The sequence below is a fragment of the Gopherus evgoodei genome, chromosome 1 (genome assembly GCF_007399415.2).
Source record: "Gopherus evgoodei ecotype Sinaloan lineage chromosome 1, rGopEvg1_v1.p, whole genome shotgun sequence".
NCBI lineage: Eukaryota > Metazoa > Chordata > Testudines > Testudinidae > Gopherus > Gopherus evgoodei.
The window spans coordinates 94,099,743-94,120,184 of NC_044322.1; the positions used below are offsets into that span (position 1 = coordinate 94,099,743).

Genomic DNA, 20,442 nt, shown 5'->3' on the forward strand with positions numbered 1-20,442 from the left:
GTGGAATGAGATCAGAATCTGGCCCATTGTATGTAGTAAAATGTTTCTTTAATTGTGGCACAATGTATGTAGTAAATAGAACTTTTTAAAAATTAAATTATGTTAATTACAAAATTCTGTTAATATACAAAAACCTGTAGGAGAACACTTCAATCTCCCTGGCTACACAATAGCAGATCTTAAGATAGCCATAATGCAGCAAAAAAACTTCAGGACCAGACTTCAAAGAGAAACTGCTGAGCTTCAGTTCATCTGCAAATTTGACACCATCAGCTCAGGATTAAACAAAGACTGTGAATGGCTTGCCAACTACATAACCAGTTTCTCCTCCCTTGGTTTTCACACCTCAACTGCTAGAACAGGGCCTCATCCTCCCTGATTGAACTAACCTTGTTATCTCTAGCTTGCTTCTTGCTTGCATATATATACCTGCCCCCTGCAAATTTCCTCTACATGCATCTGACGAAGTAGGTATTCACCCACGAAAGCTCATGCTCCAAAACGTCTGTTAGTCTATAAAGTGCCACAGGACTCTTTGCTGCTTTTACAGATCCAGACTAACATGGCTACCCCTCTGATACCTTTTGAAAGTGTGTGTTTAAATCTTTAAACAAAAGTGTGCATGAGGATGGCACACCAGCTCAGTAACTGGATCCACCCCACCTTACCTTCTCATGACAACTTTCCCTTTTCTATCCTGCGTGGGTCTGTATTACATTGCACTGTTGGATGCTACTCATGGTAGAAAGGGGATACTCCCTCCAATTCTCTGCCCTCCATCCGTTCCACCTCCCTTCCCTATCCCTCTTCAGGGACACTTCTCATGAGCAAATCCTTATCTGGAGGTGCACTCGCTCATCTCATTAGGGGCAGTGGAAGCAGTTCCTCAGGAGCACCAGTGCAAGGGCTTTTATTTCTGGTATTTCCCAATACAAAAAGCCAAAGGTGGGCTAAGGCCTATTCTAGACCTCCACAAACTCAACAAGTTCATGAAGAAACTCAAGTTCCGTATAGTCTCCTTGGCCTCTATCATCCTTTTCTTGGATCCAGGGGACTGCTATGCTGCCGTCAGTTTGAAGGACGTGTGTCTTCGTATAGCATAACTGCGCCCCACAGAAAATACCTCGGGTTTGTGGTGAGCAATAACTACTACCAGTTCACAGTCTTCCTGTTCAGTCTGCTAGGGGCACCTCGAGTGTTCACCAAGTGCATGGCAGTCATGGCCACATTCCTGTGCAGGCGGCAGGCACGGTGATACAGTATTCCAGACTCAAACTTTTAACCCTTCAGTCGTGGCTAGCATCAGTGTATTGGCCAGTCTGGGATAGCTTAGATAGAATCATGTCCCTGCTTTGTCCTGTCCTCAACTCCCTCCTGTGATGGCTTGACCCACAGGTGGTATGGGCGGGACTCTCCTTTACCAGTCCACAGCCGTCTCTCTCACTAGTGACGGATGCATCAGCCTTTGCTGGGGAGCACATCTGGGGAACTTTAGAACTCAAGGCCTCTGGTCTCGGGTGGAACTCACCGTCCACATCAAACAACAGAGTGCTGAGAGTGGTATGCTGGCATGCCAGACTTTCTGAGCCCACTTAACAGAGAGATGTGTATCAGTTATGACAGACAACAGCATGGCAATGTTTTATATCAACAAACGGGGGTGCACGCTCCTCTTCCCTGTGCCAGGAAGCCCTCATGCCCTATATAGAGCTTGCTATACACCTGCAAGCATCGTACCTCCCTGGGGTACAGAACGAGTTGGCAAACTGTCTCAGCAGGTTGTTTCACTGCCACAAGTCGTCTCTAGGCCCAGACGTTGTGAACTCAAACTTCCATTGGTGGCACTTTCCCCAAATAGATTTGTTTGCCACACAATGCAGCAGAAAGTGCCAGCAGTTTTGCTCCTTCCTGAATCACAGCCTGGGCTTCAGATCGGACGCGTTTCTCCTCTCATGGGGAGGACATCTACTATACGCCTTTCCGCCAATTCCTCTCGTTCATAAGGTACTCCCCAAGATTCGGCAGGAACAAGCTTTGATGATATTGAAAGCTCCAGCCTGGCCCTGCCGACACTGATACACATCGCTCCTGAAAATGTTCGTGGAAGCTCCAGTCACCCTGCCACTCTTCCTGGACCTATTAACTCAGGATCATGGCCGTCTCCATCACCCAAACCTCAAGTCGCTGCACCTCACAGCGTGAACGTTCTGATGGAGCTTTCCTGCTCTGACCAGGTTAGACAAGTCTTCCTTGGCAGTAGGAAACCCTCCACCAGAGCTACCTACCTTGCCAAGTGGAAGAGATTTTCAATCTGGTTGGCGCAACATCGCTCCTCCTCAACTCTTGCCTCTATTCTGCTTATATTGGACAACCTTCTTCATCTCAAGCAGCAGGGGCTATCTGTGAGATCAATAAGTGTTCACCTGGCTGCCATTTCTGCCTTCCATCCAGGCACAGAGGGCGCTTGGTCTTTATTAACCCTATGGTCAGCTGTTTCCTGAAAGGTCTCAACAGGCTATATCCACACGTCTGACTCCCAGTCCCATCCTGGGACCTCAATCTGGTCCTTTCCAAACTGATGGGTTCACCCTTTGAACCACTAGCAACCTGCTCCCTGCTCTACCTTTCATACTAGGTGGCGTCTATGGTAGTGATAACCTCAGCTAGAAAGGTGTCGGAGCTCAAGGCCCTAACATCAGAGCTCCTTTGCATGGTGTTCTGTAGGGACAAGGTTCAGCTCAGGCCACATCCAGCTTTCCTCCTGAAAGTTGTCTCCCAGTTTCACATCAACGAGGACATCTTCCTTCCCGTGTTCTATCCAAAGCCGCACTCAAGCAGCAGGGAGCAGAGGCTTCACTTCTTGGATGTCCGCAGAGCACTAGCCTTCTATGTCAAAAGAATGAAGCCATTCCCTAAAATCCATCCAGTTATTTATGGCTGTGGCAGACAGAATGAAAGATCTTCCTGTCTCTTCTCAATGAATCTCATCATGGGTCATGTCATGAATTCGAGAGTGTACAGTCTGGCAAGGGTGCCTGTCCCTTTGATCACTGCGCACTAGCACTAGGGCGCAGGCCTCTTCAACGTCATTCCTGGCTCAGGTTCTGACCCAGGAAATATGCAGAGCAGCGATGTGGTCCTCCATACATACTTTCACCATGCACTATGCGATCACCCAGCACAATCTTTGGTAGAGCGGTACTCCAATCAGTGGACAACTCCGACCCCACATCCTGAACTTGTGATTCACTTGATTGGAATTGACATGAACAAGCACTCGAAGAAGAAACCATGGTTACTCACCTTCTGGTAACTGTTGTTCTTCGAGATGTGTTGCTCATGTCCATTCTAATACCCTCTCTCTCACCCCTCTGTCAGAATAGCTAGCAAGAAGGAATTGAGAGGGCGTCGGGTTGGCTAGGCCCTATATTGGACACCATGAAAGTGCAACTCCAGGGGCCACCCAGACTGACCCTGTGGATACTGCTAGGGGAAAAATCTTCCAGCTATTGTGCATGCGGCATGTACCTGATTGGAATGGACGTGGACAACACATCTTGAAGAACAACAGTTAACAGAAGGTGGTTAACCATTTTTTCTTTCCTTCACGATATTATGTAGCAAGAGAAGGATATGGACCTATATATTGTTTCCTATACTCTGCTTCTTTGCGCTTGAATAAGGTTTGAAAAACATTGCTTTTGAAGTATTAATTATAGCCTGATGGCACATTTAAAGTTCCAGATGGGGTATCAAGACTACCAAACACTCAAGTCAGAAATCGTCCATAAATGCCAGCATAGAGAGAAAGAGAAATGTATGTACGTGTATGTGTATATGTTTAACGTGACTAGTTGTCTTTAACAAAAGTGTACTAAGTTTTTTCTTGGGAAGATTGATTTAGATTTATGTACTTGGCAGTGCCACAGCCTTTTGCTTTAAAAGCAGGTCAAGTACATAACAAAGTAAGACACATTGCAAATGTGGTGGTATACAGGAGAGTACAGTTTCATGGCTTTTACCCAAATAGGTTTTTTCTTCAGTTATGTATATTTGAAAGTCACTCACACAATCTGTGTCACTTCTGGATGAAATAATATTCAATCTAGAATTGCTGAGGGGGGAAAGACAAGTGTTCAGTAATGAGGCCTTCAGGAATTTTATTTTATATTTTTGTATGCCTATAAAAATACACATTTATCTAAAGTTAAGGTTGTCAAAAAAGCTCACAAAATGAAATAAAACGCTTCCCTGGAAGCAGAAATGTAATGCGTCCTACATCTGCTAGGCACAATCAAGGCTCAGAGGGGTAATGTTGAGATGTGCCGCAGTTTGACTACACTTATATGGAAATGGAATTGTCATATTAAATACATAGGGCTGTGGTATAATTACTGACTGAACTGTATGGTTATTTCTCAGGTATGCAAACCCATACAATATGATTGAGAGGGTATCTTTCACAATAACTGGGTATTTCTAAACCCAAACGTATGTAAGTTTCTCTGCTTTGGCTTAGGGCCAATTAAAAGAAATCATTTAAAAAAATCCCCTCTGCCTCCTTCTCCATCAATATCAGTTACAACAGGACTGGTAAAGGGAAAATCCAATGGTTACCATAAGCCCATTCAGGTTTTGAATAATTCCGAATGGAAAGAATGATGTTTTGTTGACTGAAACTGGTCTGCAGACAAGAATTACCACATGGGAGAGTTTGTTTTTGAAGATGAGGCTGAAGAAGAGAGCTTTGAAAATACATAAAATAGAGATGGCCAGTGGCAAGCAAATTATTTATGGTTGCAATACCAGTTTCAAAGGATAAGTGCCTGATTTCACATGCTCATAACATTTCTGAAAAAAATCATTTTTTAAAATGAAATTTTCGGTGTTTGGTCTATGTCTCAGATTTTAGAAAGTTTGAGCAAAATTCCCTCAACCTTTTTTCATGACCATAGAGGAACCATAAAAGTTTATCCACAGTGTGTGTGGGGGGATTCTAACTATATTTTCTTGAATAGAATTATAGCCAAAACAGCTGAAGCTTGCTCTGAACAGATCTCTCACTGGGGATTAGTGGTCTTCCTAGGTTTGGAGGATTAAAAATTAAAAATAAAGTTATGAATGATTGAAAAGACACTTTTGAGTATACTCAGCAGCATCTACTATGATTTTTAGCAGAATCCTATTAATGTAAAAGTGTCATGTAAAAGTCTCATTTAAACATATACTCAGCAGTCCTTCAATAATCAGTGTTTTAACATCAGGGATAAGAGAAAATCAGACTTTTTCTATGGTTTTAATAATCACAAGTTCATTACTGTGCTCTCTTCTTCAAACATTCTGAACAGCAGAGACCAGGATGAATTTCTGCCATGTCCCTGTGCTGGTCACCATTGCATGGGGAAATATCTGTTTTAACCCATTGTGACAAGGAATCATTATTCTTTTTTTATTGTAATAGTGCCCAAAATGTGCTAAGCACTTTCTGAACATAGAGGCAGAGATAGTGCCTGCCCTGAAGAGTTTACATTGTAATGGCAGATATAACGTAAAACAAAAAACAAAACAAAACAAAAATACCAGTCGGAGAAATAGGAGGGTGGGGAGATGGAGATTTCAAAAATAAGATCTCTCAGTTATTTAAATATTATGCACATATCTTCTTACAAAATACATTTCTCCATCTTCTCTTCCACCTTCAACAAACAACTAACATCAATTTCCAGTGCAAATTAGTAATTAATAGTATATATAGCAAAAAAAGTTACTTAATTTAGACAATCACCTCTGGTAGTAATGGGTCTGATCCAAAGTTCATTGAAATCATTGGAAGGCTTTCCAGTGATTTCAATGAGTTTTGGATAAGGCCAAATATGAATAATCCTACTGTGTTATGCCAGGTACATTAGTTAAGTTACATCAAGAGGATGCTGTGCTGTTGTGATGCATTGGGGTTTCTTTCAAACCAGAAGGGATTGTCACTACCTGGCCTGGAACCTTGAGTGGCTCTGTGATCAGGAGTGGCTCTAGAAATTTTGCCGCCCCAAGCACAACAGGCAGGCTGCCTCTCGCAGGCGTACCTGCGGACAGTCCGCTGGTCCCATGGCTTCCTGCAGGAGGTCCTCCGAAGCCGCGGGACCAGCGGACCCTCCACAGGCAAGCAGCTGAGGGCAACCTGCCTGCCGCTCTCGTGGCGCCGGCAGAGTGCCCCCTGCGGCTTGCCACCCCAAGCACGCGCTTGACATGCTGGGGCCTGGAGCCGCCCCTGTCTGTGATGTGCAGCTTTGGCTCAGATCCCTGACACCAGAAGCCTGCTCACAGCACAGTGACTTCACTCTGGTTTCCACCAGCCTGGTTGTTCCTTTTCAGGGTGACACCAACAGCCCTTCCAGACCTGAGTCTTTCAAAAACAGTCTCCTCTGCAGTGCTTGGTCCCTCTCACTGTAGCACTCACAGAAACTTGTCAAGTTTGCTGCTCCTTGAAAGAGACAGTGCACAGTACCAGCCTGTTAATATGGCAGAGGATTTTACTCCTCAGTTTGAAATACTACACTGAAGTGCTTGTGTAATAAAACAAGAATAAGTTTATTAACAAAGAAAATGATACCAAGTGATACCAAGTAGAGGAATTGGGATAGAAACGCTTACAAACAAACAAAAGTAACAATAGGCTTCTAAAACTAAAACCTAACTTTACAAAATACAGTCTTTTGTTCAAAGTAGTTTTCTCATCACAGTAATTCTTCCAGCATGGCTGGTCAGTCCTTAGCTAGGATCTAACACAGAGCCAAAGCACCTTGTCTCTCAGGTGAAGGATGATTATGCTAATTATGATGTTTCTCTGTTTTTATCCTCAAAGTTTATCTTTATTTTCAAAGTCAGGAAGCCCTCCTTGGGGGCTCAGCTAGCTGGGTACACTAAAGAGCTGATGCCATGTTAATTTTTACATCCCCCCACCCCTGTCATGATAGTTAAGAGGCTATCTCCCCACTTGCTAGTTGATGGCTTTTTTTACCTTTTATGTAAATATACTTCCATTGTCTCTCTTTGTTCAATTCACATTGGAGACACATTCAAGCAGGTAGAACCACATCCCTTTGTTTAGGGCAGGGCGCCTGAAGCCCTACCTGTCAAACATCTTTTTAAGAACATATTTCCAACACATATCTGTAATTCTGGAGCTGAATTACACTGACATCAAACTGAGAATGTTGACATCTATGTTCTTGGAACTCATTGGTGTCTGTGCCTGTCCCACAAATACCACTTTATTTGCATGTGTGTTTTGCTGGGTATTTGACTTACAATTGGAGTGCTATTGTATACAAAAGACCCTTTTTACAGCTTAATGGTTTTTTGCTTAATATGCAAGCTACTGCCAGGAGAGAACAGAAAAAAAATTTTCTGGTTCCTTTTAAAACCAAACCCTTTTTGCTTAAAAGCCCCTAGCAGAGAAAAGAAAAATATAATATTTTTACTGGCTTTTGGATTTTATTTATCCCACCTCTGCCACCATGTCATAACATTTCTTCCCAGATCTGGACCTTAGCTTCCAAAATATGGGTGTTAGCATAAAAACCTCCAAGCTTAGTTACCAGCTTGGACCTGGTAATTGCTGCCACCAGCCAGGAATTATAAAGTGCCTAGCTCACTGTGGTCTCCCCAAAACCTTCCCTAGGGGACCCCCAGACTCAGATGCCTTGAGTCTTACAACAAAGGGAAATAACCCCCTCCCCTTGTTTCCTTATTACTTCCTGCCAGGCGCCCCTCCCTGGATGACCCTAGGAGATTTCCTGCTTCCAGTCCTGAAAACACAACTACCAAGAGATCTAATCTCTCTTCCCCCTCACCCAGAGGGTATGTAAAGTCAGGCTTAGTAAATTTAACACAAAGAGATTTCCCACCTGACTTCTTCCTCCCACCAATTCCCTGGTAAGCTGCAGACTTAATTCCCTAAAGTCCCCACTAAAAAAAAACTCCAACAGGTCTTAAAAAAAAAGGTTTATATATAAAAAAAAAGGACATAGAATATCTTTGTATTAAGGTAACAATATATAGGGTCAATTGCTTAAAGAAAAAAATAAATAAACAGCCTTATCCAAAAAAAATACAATTTAAAACATTTCAGCAACTACACACATGTAAATACAAAAGAAAACAATATAAACCTATTGTCTTACTATTCTTGTACTTACAACTTGAAAACAAAAAATTAAAAACCAGAAAATAAAAAGATCACTCTCAAAGACGAAAAAAGAACAGACCAAGAACAAAGGACTCACACCCAAAACTTCCCCTCCACCCAGATTTAAAAAAGTCTTGTTTCCTGATTGGTCCTCTGGTCAGGTGTTTGGTTCCCTGTGTTAACCCTTTACAGGTAAAAGAACATTAACCCTTAGCTATCTGTTTATGACAGTGCCTAATTAAGATAATTGGCAGTAATTGATTAGTCACACAGGAGAGTATTAGCAAAGGTAAAGCTCCTGTCACAAATTGTCCTCTCTTTATCAACTGCCTGAGGAGCATCTCAGCTACATAGTATCTCATGGGAAAGGAAACTGACTTCCTCCTTTTTCTTTTCTACCACCCTTAAACTCCACAGGTCAGTCCAACCCCAGGATGCATCCGTGCACTAATGAAGATGTTATACTGCCCTTACTGCAGAGGACTTCCCACTGTGAAACCTTGCAACAACTACTGCCTCAACGTAATGAAGGGCTGCCTAGCAAATCAGGCTGATTTGGACACTGAGTGGAATCTGTTCATAGGTAAGAGGGGTTTAAATAATTGGTGAAACAAGGAGATGATAGGAAATATCTGTGGTGCTTCATGAGTCCAGAAAAATACTATCATCAGCATTTACCAGCGTGGAAAATGGAGCTTTAAGTCAAGCAGTAATTGAATCTCCTCTCACTTTTAATCAAGTTTCTGGCTTGTAGTAAGAATTACTGTTCCGCCCCAGAGCTGTTCTTATTAAGTATAAAAAGGTGTTATGTGATGCTGAGGTTTCTGAACTGAATTATTAGAGGATATGCAAAGCATGCTGAAAAAGTTTTGGTTGAGGATGTGATAATAAGATTAACATGAAAGTGAGAGAAATACTGTGTATTGACTATGTGCTTGCGGGCTGAGCACCTGTTAGCAAAGTGTATCCACCTTGACAGGACGGATACACCTACAACTCTGGCATTTCTTAATTCCAATACCATGAGGGGAAAGAGCTTTTAAAAGTTACAGTTGCGGCAAATAAACTATTAGTTCAACGCTTTGTGTTAAAATCATAGAAGATTAGGGTTGGAAGAGACCTCAGGAAGTCCTGGGGGGAGGGCTAGCTCAGTGGTTTGAGCATTGGCCTGCTAGACCCAGAGTTGTGAATTCAGTTGAGGGGGCCATTTAGAGAAATGGGGTAAAAATCTGTCTGGGGATTGGTCCTGCTTTGAGCAGGGGGTTGGACTAGATGACCTCCTAAGATCTCTTCCAACCCTCATATTCTATGATTCTATGATCTGGTCCAACCCCCAGCTCAAAGCAAGTCCAACCCCACCTAAATCATCCCAGCCAGGGCTTTGTCAAGCCGGGCCTTAAAAACCTCTAAGGATGGAGATTCCACCACCTCCCTAGGTAACTCATTCCAGTGCTTCACTACCCTCCTAATGAAATAGTGTTTCCTAATATCCAACCTAGACCACCCTCACTGCAACTTGATATGTGTTGACATCTGCCTTTCAATATGTAGAATGAAAAAATATCAAGTTCTCAATCAGAATCTTAGAAGGAACAGAGTGGAAAACCATTATTTAAGGAAATGTGTGATTCCAGTTTAATTCACATAAACCTTTAGGGGAATGTGCTGACCAAAAAACAAGTCTCCCTAACAACCAGACAGAATTAAGGTACAAATAAAGGGCCCTAGCTCTCAAACGGGTAACATTGAACCAAAAAAGTGGTTTAGAAGAAAAGTGCATTTGATATCATTTAATGCCAAGGACATGATGATGAGTTAGACAAAGCAACAATAGTGTGACAAGGCAAAAAAATAGGTAGATATTTCAACCTCTAATGAGCTTTTATCATTCTATAGATGTCTAAACCAGATGACTAAACACAGTGGTCACTAAAGCAAAAGACAAAACTTCTATGTATGGGCAAAAGAAAAGAAATTCTGCCTCGTGAATTTAGAGAGACAATACCAAGCACAAGCACAGTTTTTCCTCATTTTAAACTGAACTGGATGGTGTGAGATGGAAAGTTAGGCTCTGACTTGCAAACTGTTGAATGTTGCTTTCCACTTAGGAGTAGGTGACCAGAGGGCAAGTTTGAAAAAATTGGGATGGGGGTGGGGGGGTAATAGGAGCCTATATAAGAAAAAGCCCCCCAAATCGGCACTGTCCCTATAAATCAGGACATCTGGTCACCCTACTTAGGCGAGATGGCATAAAAAGTGGGGGGGTGAAAAATGAGTAGAGAGTAGGCAGAATGAAAAAACAATGCTGAGAGGATGAAGATGACAATAATAAAGACTAGAGGGACAATCTAATGAATAAATAATAGATGGGACCCACTTCTGCCACTCTGATTTTTTTACATAGGACAAGATCATGACTCACAATATGCAACCACACTAGGAAGAGAGGTTTTTAAGATATGCCCCTTTACTCCCTTGGACTGCCCAACTGCACCATGGGAAAGCATGGTAGCGAATGTAGCCTCTATAGGATCACTGCTCTCCCCACTTGTGCAGATGACTGGGGAATAGATTGGCAGGGATGAAGAGTGGGAGAAGTCAGCTTACCAGCCAGACAAGTTAGAACAGAGTGGAAGGGGAAGTAATATGCACTAGGTAAAGATCTAGCACAGATTTTTATCCTTTGGAGCAAGAGAGGAATAACGGACCAAATTATGACTGCTGCTGGTCCCGTCTCTGGAGCAGTGCAAGTATGTGCCACCTGTTACTCAGGACTTGTGGTAACCTGAAAATCATATCCTTTTTGTGCAGGCAGAGAGATTTAAAGTTATTTCCTTAATCCATAATTGAAACTTCACTTAAAATGGAAAATGTCCTTAATTTTAAATTTAACTACTTGATTAAAAAAACCAGCAATCACCACAATCACAAATGGAGTTAAATTGTGGGGTGAAGAGGGTTGGGGGCAGGAATTTGATGCACTCAGAATAGTTCAGCAAGCTCTCAAAACCAGATTGGCAACATTTCAAAATCTTGAATTCCATAAGGTTCACCAACCCCTTAAAAAAAAAAAGGCATGGCAGGAGCTAAAGACACTGGTGGTAAGAAAGGTTTAGAAATGGCTAAATGTCTTCCAGGGTTGAACATTACCTGGAAGAGGCTGGGTGAAGAGCCAAAGCCAAAGCCAAAGAGCCTCATCTTCTCCAACAAATTGATGTGAATTGGTTGGAAATGCACTCCTCTTTATTGCCCAAATGGAAAATAATTAGTGTTTTTATCATTTTAAAATAATACCGCTTTTAGATTGAAAATGAAGTTGTAATTAATGTAGACACTCATGAAAGCAAAGAGCTGAAAGTAAAGCTTTTTAGGACTTGATACTGGATTCTCTCTCTCTTTCTCTCTCTCTCTCATGCATTCATCTCAGTGAGGTAGGTGAGGAGAGAGAAAGATATTTGGAAAATGTATTCTATTTTATCCTACTTTGCAAGATCCTTAACAGCTTTGCTGAAGATAAAACTTCTTAACCCTTTCTTTTTGTGGGATTGTAATGCAGTGAGTTGCCTCTGCCAGATGGCTGTTGGGTGCTTTCTAATGGCACATGCAGTTCTCTTAGTTCTAAACACAACAAAACTTCTACTCACTGAATTAAAATGAACAGCAGCATTTCACAGCACCCAGTGAACTATGAAAGATTGAAAAGAATGCATGAGCATTTTTTATGCCTGTTAATGTTAGGAATCATGCACTAGGAAAAAAATAATTTTGTGCATTAACAGTCTCTGCTTAGGCAGACGTCCCAAATGTTACTGCATATTCATACACAAAAAGCCAGCTTTGCTCTTCTACTAATTTTCATACTGCATGTTCTTGCAAATGTTGATAATTGGGGAAAACTCAACAGTGCATTTGTGACCAACGGGGCAACTTTTGTGGATGGAGCAGTAATTGCTAGTAATATCCCACAGCTATTTTAATTGTCAAAATTCTGACACCAAAATTCTACAAATGAAGAAAGGAATTGGGCTATCTGACAAGAGGATTCACATGTTCCATCTAGCTTATAAATACAAAAGTTAAGGCAGAAATCACATTTATATAGCTGCAATAAATCCTACATCTACTTTAAAAGATTGGAAGATTCAGATAGCATCCCCAAAACATCTGATGCATTCTGGAATTTTATAGACTGAAAATTAGTAAGAAGGGATGCAGCTGCAGCATTTTATTAACTTTTTTCTGCTTGTGTCACCTTAACCTGTATCCTTTTTATGCAACATTTTTATTGCAAGTTATTTTTTAAAGAATTACAGAATAAGAGCCAAATCTTGCCTTTTTTACTCCAATAAAAATCCTATGAAACTCAATGGGAGATTTTTCCTGAGAAAGGATTTAGTAAAGGACAAGAAGTTGTAGCCATGGCTAACTGATTAAATAAATTCTATATCCTGTTTGTCTAAATGACAAAGAAAGGATATAGGGCCTAAGAGGTAAAGTGTTTCAGTCACATTAGCCTTTCAAATACTTGCTTTAAGAAAGTTTGATTTCCATGATGTGCCAGTAAGCAAGATTGCCCAAACTCCCATGCATTAAGCCTGACAGGTGAAATACCAAAAGACAAAGTAATAAAACTGCACTAAGGTCTAACCAATTGTCATCCAGAATAACACATTACTTAGATTACATAGATTAGATCAGGGGTGTCAGTCTCTGTCAGAAGGGCAGACTATTTTTAATTATGTCAAATGGACTAGGGTGTACACTTATGACTACATCCTCCCCTCTGTGCACAAAGAAGTTCCTGCTGTTGTCAATGAAGTTTGCTTAGAGATCCATGTGTGCTGAGGTCCTGGAAGCACAGACTAGAACAGTGGTGGGCAAAGTTTTTGGCCCGAAGGCCACATCAGGGTTGCAAAACTGTATGGAGGGCTGGGTAGGGAAGGCTGTACCTCCCCAAACAGCCTGGCCCCCATCCCCTCCCACTTCCCACCCCCTGACTGCCCCCCACAAACTCCCCAACCCATCCAACCACCCCACCGCTCCTTGTCCCCAGACTACCCCATCCCGGCACCCCCCAACCCTAACTGCTCCCCCCCACCCCCTATCCAACTCCACCTGCTTCTTGTCCCCTGATTGCCCCAACCCCTATCCACACCCCCACCCCCTGTCAGGCACCCAGGACTCCCACACTTATCTAACTCCTCCATCTCCTGTCCCCCGACTGCCACCCCCAGAACCTCCGCCTCATCCAACCCCCCCATCCCCTGACTGCCCCCCAGGATCCCCTGCCCCTTATCCAATGCCCCAGCCCCCTCACCATGCCACTCAGAGCAGCAGGACTGGCAGACAAGTTGCCCTGCAGGAGTGCGCAATGTCGCTGCCCATAGCACTGCCTGTGCAGCAGTGTGGCTGCAGGGGAGAGAAACTAAAATAGTCACTATACTTATTGGAATGAGTGTACTTGCGCTTATAGTTTTGAAAATGTTTCTGTAACATATTATATCAGTATCTAAAGCAAGTATCAGAGGAGTAGCCGTGTTAGTCTGGATCCGTAAAAGCAGCAAAGAATCCTGTGGCACCTTATAGACTAACAGATGTTTTGGAGCGTGAGCTTTCGTGGGTGAATACCCACTTCGTCAGATGCATGTAGTGGAAATTTCCAGGGGCAGGTATATATATGCAGGCAAGCTAGAGATAATGAGGTAGTTCAATCAGGGAGGATGAGGCCCTGTTCTAGCAGTTGAGGTGTGAAAATCAAGGGAGGAGAAACTGGTTTGGTAATTGGCAAGCCATTCACAGTCTTTGTTTAATCCTGAGCTGATGGTGTCAAATTTGCAGATGAACTGAAGCTCAGCAGTTTCTCTTTGAAGTCTGGTGCTGAAGTTTTTTTGCTGCAGGATGGCCACCTTAAGGTCTGCTATAGTGTGGCCAGGGAGGACAACATTGAACAGCGCACTGATACACAGGTACCCTCCCACCAACAGCACAAGAAGAAGAACTCCACATAGACTCCTCATGAGGGTCGAAATGACAGTCTGGACCTCTACACTGAATGCTTCCGCTGACGTGCACAGGCAGAAATTGTGGAAAATTGTGGAAAATTGTGGAAAAACAACATCACTTGCCTCATAACCTAAGCAAAAAAACTTCAGCACCAGACTTCAAAGAGAAACTGCTGAGCTTCAGTTCATCTGCAAATTTGACACCATCAGCTCAGGATTAAACAAAGACTGTGAATGGCTTGCCAATTACCAAACCAGTTTCTCCTCCCTTGGTTTTCACACCTCAACTGCTAGAACAGGGCCTCATCCTCCCTGATTGAACTGACCTCGTTATCTCTAGCTTGCCTGCATATATATACCTGCCCCTGGAAATTTCCACTACATGCATCTGACGAAGTGGGTATTCACCCACGAAAGCTCATGCTCCACAACGTCTGTTAGTCTATAAGGTGCCACAGGATCCTTAGCTGCTTTTATCTAAAGCAAATCATCCTAGTTCAACTATTGTATTTGGGGTCAAATTCTACTCTCAGTAATGTGTAAATCAGGATAACTTCACTGACAGCTGTGGACCTATTCCATTGCACAGATATTAACAGTAACAAAGTATATGCAAAAACACTTTTCCTGAGGAGCTATGCAACCGTACCTTAACCCTGCCCTCATTCTACTGCTGGTTTGTAGCAGGAGGGAGGGAAACAGCTGGGAACCTGGTGCACAATCTCTAAAACTAAAAGTTAAGCAAATGATCCAGGTTCTCGTCACAAATGTTTATCTGGGAATTCATGTAGCCTCAAAAAACTCCCCTGTTTTCAACAGCTGGCCAAGGTGGCTTCTGCACCAGCTGTGCACCTCTATCCTTACCCAGCTTGGGGAACAAGAAAGTACAGTAATAGAGCTCTGCTATGTCTATCATGCAGTGGCCTAGATTTTGTTAAGTACCCTACTCCAGTAGTGTACATTAGAGCAGCATCTCTGCTACTGTAACCCTCAACAGGGCCAGAGTGAGACTTGCCTCATAATCAGAGACCCACAGCCAGCTCTCTCATAACACTCCCTTCTATACCCATGCACACCATGCTGACTGGAGAGAATCTGGCCCAAGACATTTCCCTGTGTGCTTTTCCTGTCAGTTTTCTATAAATTATTTGAGTGACGGCCGGTGCGGTGGGCCTGTGCTGTTGATGACTGCTCTGGTGATTGTGTTTGAAGAATCTCTCTTGTATTTTTCATGTTGTTGATGTGGCAAAAATCCTCACCTTACGAGACCTATAGAAGGAAGTTTGGCATGAAATCTCAGTTCAAGTAACCCATTTTCTGTACATGAGACTCTACATCAAAAACATAACTATTTTTTCCAAATGGAAGCTTTTAGCGATCGGCAGTGAAAACTTAAAACCACTTTTATTTATTACTTACAGAAACCCACAGGACTTAGACTCTGTACTCTGTCTGTTGTTTGTGCACTGCAAAGCACAGGGATAAATACTTCCCTTTTAAGCTGCTAGAAACGATTCAAATCTACCTATCTGGTTTTTATACTAGCTCATCACCATGATATCTATGCTCCTCAAGTCCCTCTTTCAATCATGAAAAATGCATACTGTAATTCTGATAGTAATCCTCTACAGTTTCCTTTATCCTGCAGATAATATTTCAGTAAACAAGCAGAGCCTTAGCTGTACAAGCAGTTGGAATACTCATAGGTGGGCATGTGGAACCTGAGCTCGTATCAGAAGTTTACTGAGGAAGAAATGGGAAAAGGCACCTAAAGAAAAAGATTCCTGCTTTTGTTTGCGTGTGTGTGTTGTTCATTTCCTGTATTGCACAGTTTATGCAGCTCATCTACATCACGACTGCACTATGGGGAAAAGACTGTGAATCCAGTGTGACTATCTGTAGAAAAATTGCTTCTGCTGTTGCACGTGTTAATAAGCAGAAAAAAATATGGATGGGAACAACCCTGGTTTCCTGGCATTTGAGGTCCTATTTTTAATTTAAATTCGTTGGGGCCGTATTCTGTTGACATTTATCACATATTGATACCTCTCTGGAATGCTGGGAGAAATGCCCCCCACATGCTTCAATGGGTGGGGGAACTCGGCAGGGCTGTTGGTGAAAGGGAACCGTTCCATTCACTGAAGGACTCTAGGTAGCTCTTTTCCTCTTTGAAGTCTCTGGCACCCATTGGCCAGCACTCCTCAGCTCCCAAGATTTGACCTGGAATGGGGGTCCATGTGGAGCCTAATTTGATTCCTTTCTGCCCTACCTACCCTGAACTAGGAATGGGAATCCAGCCTGACAGATGTTGCAGGTCTATCGAGCATCCATTTGGGGGTCAGGAAGGAATTTTTTCTCCTATGAGCCAATTGGCAGAGGACCAGGGAATTTTTCACCTTTCTTGTGGCACCTTCAAACCGCAGTAAGTTAAGTAGGAATGTGCTTGATACCTAACCGAGGTACTTGGCTGAGTTGTTTGTCACAGCTTGTGGCCAGTTTCCAGGGAGTCTAAAAGGGTGAAATAAACAGTCCCCAGAGGTAAAAGACCTGGGATTTTGATGATGGGTCTTGGGCTCATGGGAAAGGGTGAGACCTTTTGGCCCCCATGGGCTGAGGTCCTCACCATTCTGCAACCTCTGACCTCTTTGCATAGGGGGTTGGTGTTAGGACTCAGAGAGCACTGAGTCCTGGGGCATAGACTGAGGAGAGCTCACTCTGAGTTATGGGTTGTCTGATAAGGAGCTCTGTAAACTCCTCCTAGAACCAATTAAGTGCCTGTTGTTAGAGAGTATGTGTAATGGGTTTGCCCCTCCCCCGTGTAAGTGTTTAATAAGAGTTGCAGCCTGCCAGTTAAAATCCATCGATGGGTCTGTCCTCATGTTGCCCCTGTGTCCGCATCAGTGAGGCAGGGATATCATTAACAGTGCAGGAGCTGAGCAGTCTTGTGCAATCTGCATTCTCCCTACTTCAGTGTAATTTATTTTAAAACTAATTCAGATTGTTTTATAAACCTGTTCTTGTTTAAATGGAAATATGTGGTTAAGCAACAGATTTTTGAGGGATGTCCTTTCCAAGTCCACACAAAAATGCTTGTCAACATTTGGAATAAAGTAGAAGGGCAGGAACCATGTCCCTGTGTGTATAGTAACTAGAACAATGGTGCTCTTATTTTGAGAAGAGTATTTGGGTGCTAATGCAATATGAATGTTTAACACTAATACTCCACAATTCTAGAAGGGAACCCTAAAAGCAAAAAGGTGGGCTTTGAATTCAAACTCTTTTCCTCACTGCCCACCTCTTCCTATCATCTTACACTGAAATGAAATGACTGGTTAGCACTCAGCAGCTCAACTTAGAGAGTGCTGCACAGAATGGCCAACTACTCTGAGTTTCAGTGTAGTGGAGGTGTTGGAGAAGCTGTTGTGGCATTGCCCTTCAAAAAGTTATGAGTAAGCTCTGGGGCTTTACATAAAACATCATTAGAAATGAGAGAATAAGTTCATTATTTATTACCTTAAGTCTGCATGATTCAGACATTATTAAGCTGCACTCTTCCTTGCCCATATCTAAACTCTCTGAGGAATCCAATAAGCAGAACTTCTCTTTCTGTTCCCGATTGCTCTGTATATCATCACTTCAGAAGAATTTGACATTCAGTAAAAGAAGTGATCTCATAAGTAATAAGTTATTCAGATGTCAAAAAAGTTACTGCCACGTAGTTATATTTAATAGGAGATATAGTTAATAACAGTTAATAGTTAATGATTCACTCATATTATATTCCATATGTTTTTCTCCTTTCTAAAGTGATGGAAGGTTTATAGGGGGAAAAAACTGCTGTTTTCATTAAATTAAAGCCATTGAACCATATTCAACAGGGGCATCCCTAAAGTAGGCATTTGACAAGAAGGTTTAGTCTATCCGCACTCCCAGTATCCCAGTTACAAAATGAACCAACTCTTTCCTTAACTGAAAATCCAATAAAAGAGGATTCCCCAAATTCAAAATGTCTTAAACCAAAAGTATATGCTGCTACTGCTGCAGCAGCAACATCCTATAATGCTGTTCTATAAAATCCTCCTATTTATCTCAATGGAGGAACTGCAGGACAAAGAGAGGAGTTATAATCCTGAGCGGAAACTCTTTATAGATAGCACATACAAGCATAATTTTATTTTGAACCAAAATCTAATTTGGGATTGGTGTTTAGCCGTAATTGGCCAAACCAAAATCCCAGTTTCCAACAATTCCATTCTTTGTAGAATTTACCCATTTCTAATATATAGTGGGGATCTAGTTAACCAAACCAGTTTGTAAACACCATTCCCTTCTCAGTCTACAGGTTAATGGTCTATGTACTTAGTTGTTTCCTTTGCTTAATCTAAGGAGTAAATGTGTTATGGGGGAAAATGATTTTAAGTGTGTGTGAAATTTTGGGGAATGAGGAATTCTAAACTACTACTCTTTTATGAGGTGATAGTACTTTTACTCATTTTACCTGTACCAGGAATGTCAGGGGCAATGGATCTTCTTAAAAGGAGGTGGGGGGGGCCTTGTCCCTCCTCTTCCCCAAAGTCCCCGCTTCCAGTCAATCTAGTGCTGGGCCAGGAGAACAGGCTCCTCCACCTGCCCAGGTTAGAGAGGCCCGAGAACAGCCTCCGGCCCATGTCCTCAACCCCTGGTTCCCCCACCGAGGGCAGGTGGAGAGTCTGCGGCTCCCACAGCTGCCTGCACAGCTCTTAACCTGACCTGGTTCCAGCTTCTGTCATGACCTGAGCGCGGGGCCTTGAGGGCCAAAGAACCACAGCTGGGCCATGGCAAGAGCCATCTGGGCAGCTGTGGTGAACTGCGGACCTTCCATCTGCCCTCGGTGGGGAATGGGGGGTGGGGCGGAGACACAGGCCAGGGACAGCTCTCAGGGCCTCCCCACCCCGGGCGGGTGGAGGGTCCAGGGCTCCTCACAGCTGCCCAGGATCCCCGAGGCACTCTTACTAGGCCAGGCTCCAGCTTCCAGCCTGGCCAGGGGGAAAGGCCTGGGGCGGGAGAGGAGGGGCAGGGGACGGGCCCATAATGAAAAGTTGCCTGTCCACTTTCAAAAGTGGGAGGGCCATTGTCCTGTGGCCCCCCTATTCCAGTGCCCCTGCCAGGAATATATAAAGGAGCACATTGGGCCCAACTTTAGACAAATAGATATAATAACTAGAGTGAAATAAGCACAGTTTTGAGCAACAGAAAGTATTTCTTGGAAATACTATGGTATTTCATGGAAATTTTGTCAGCAGCACTCCACTGGGGAGGGATGAGTAATCACTATGAATAAATAAACTTGCCATACCCTTTGCATTTAATGTAGGGTAATATTTTACTTGGACACAATAGCACTACTCTATCCCCATGTGCACCAAAATTTGGCTGCCTTACTTTTTTGATAAATTTCACATTACCTAAAATTTTCAGAAAATTCTGTATGTTTTGCAAATACTCCTGTCTCTGCTGGAAAATATTCTGATGCAATAATTAGATCTTTGGCCCAAAGCCATACTCCATGTTTTGGTGCAAGCCTGATGTGTTTGGAGACTGTATGCAGTCAGGCGTGGGAGAATATAGATGAGGAAGGTCTTTTTTGGCACTGGACTATTTTAATTGTCTTAGTGTACTTATCAGCATATTTTAGAAATTTGACTAAATAAATATGAATCTGGTTTGACACAGTAGAAGTAATGGAATTTAATGGTTTGTTAACTAAACATTTCAGTTGTCCTTAGTTTTGTGTTAAGAAATACAGTGTTGAATGCTGCTCTGAGCCAACATGGTAACTGTAACTGAGTAATAGAGTATCAGGGGATAGCCATTTTCATCTGTATCCACAAAAACAACAAGGAGTCCAGTGGCACCTTACAGCCTAACATTTATTTGGTCATAAGCTTTCATGGATAAAAAACCCACTTCTTCAGATGCATGGAGTGAAAAATACAGATGCAGGCATTATTAAACTGACACACGAAGAGAAGGGAGTTACTTCACAAGCGGAGAACCAGTGTTGACAGGGCCAATTCAGTCAGGGTGGATTTAGTTCACTCCCAACAATTGATGAGGAGGTGTCAATTCCAGGAGAGGTAAAGGTGCTTTTGTAGTGAGCCAGCCACTCCCAGTCCTTATTCAAGCCCAAATTAATGGTGTTAAATTAGCAAATGAATTTTAGTTCTGCAGTTTCTCTTTGAAGTCTGTTTCTGAAATTTTTTTGTTCAAGTATGG

General features: G+C 42.7%; 1 protein-coding gene across 2 annotated transcripts in view; it reads left to right on the forward strand.

The window, feature by feature from the left end:
* The window catches only part of GPC6 (glypican 6), a 1,184,479-nt gene that overhangs the window by 907,954 nt on the left and 256,083 nt on the right, over positions 1 to 20,442 (forward strand). For both annotated transcript variants that reach the window (XM_030567367.1, XM_030567376.1), the window contains exon 4: positions 8,603 to 8,768. In XM_030567367.1, coding sequence (XP_030423227.1) covers positions 8,603 to 8,768 — 166 coding nt within the window. The remainder of the gene's footprint in view (positions 1 to 8,602; positions 8,769 to 20,442) is intronic.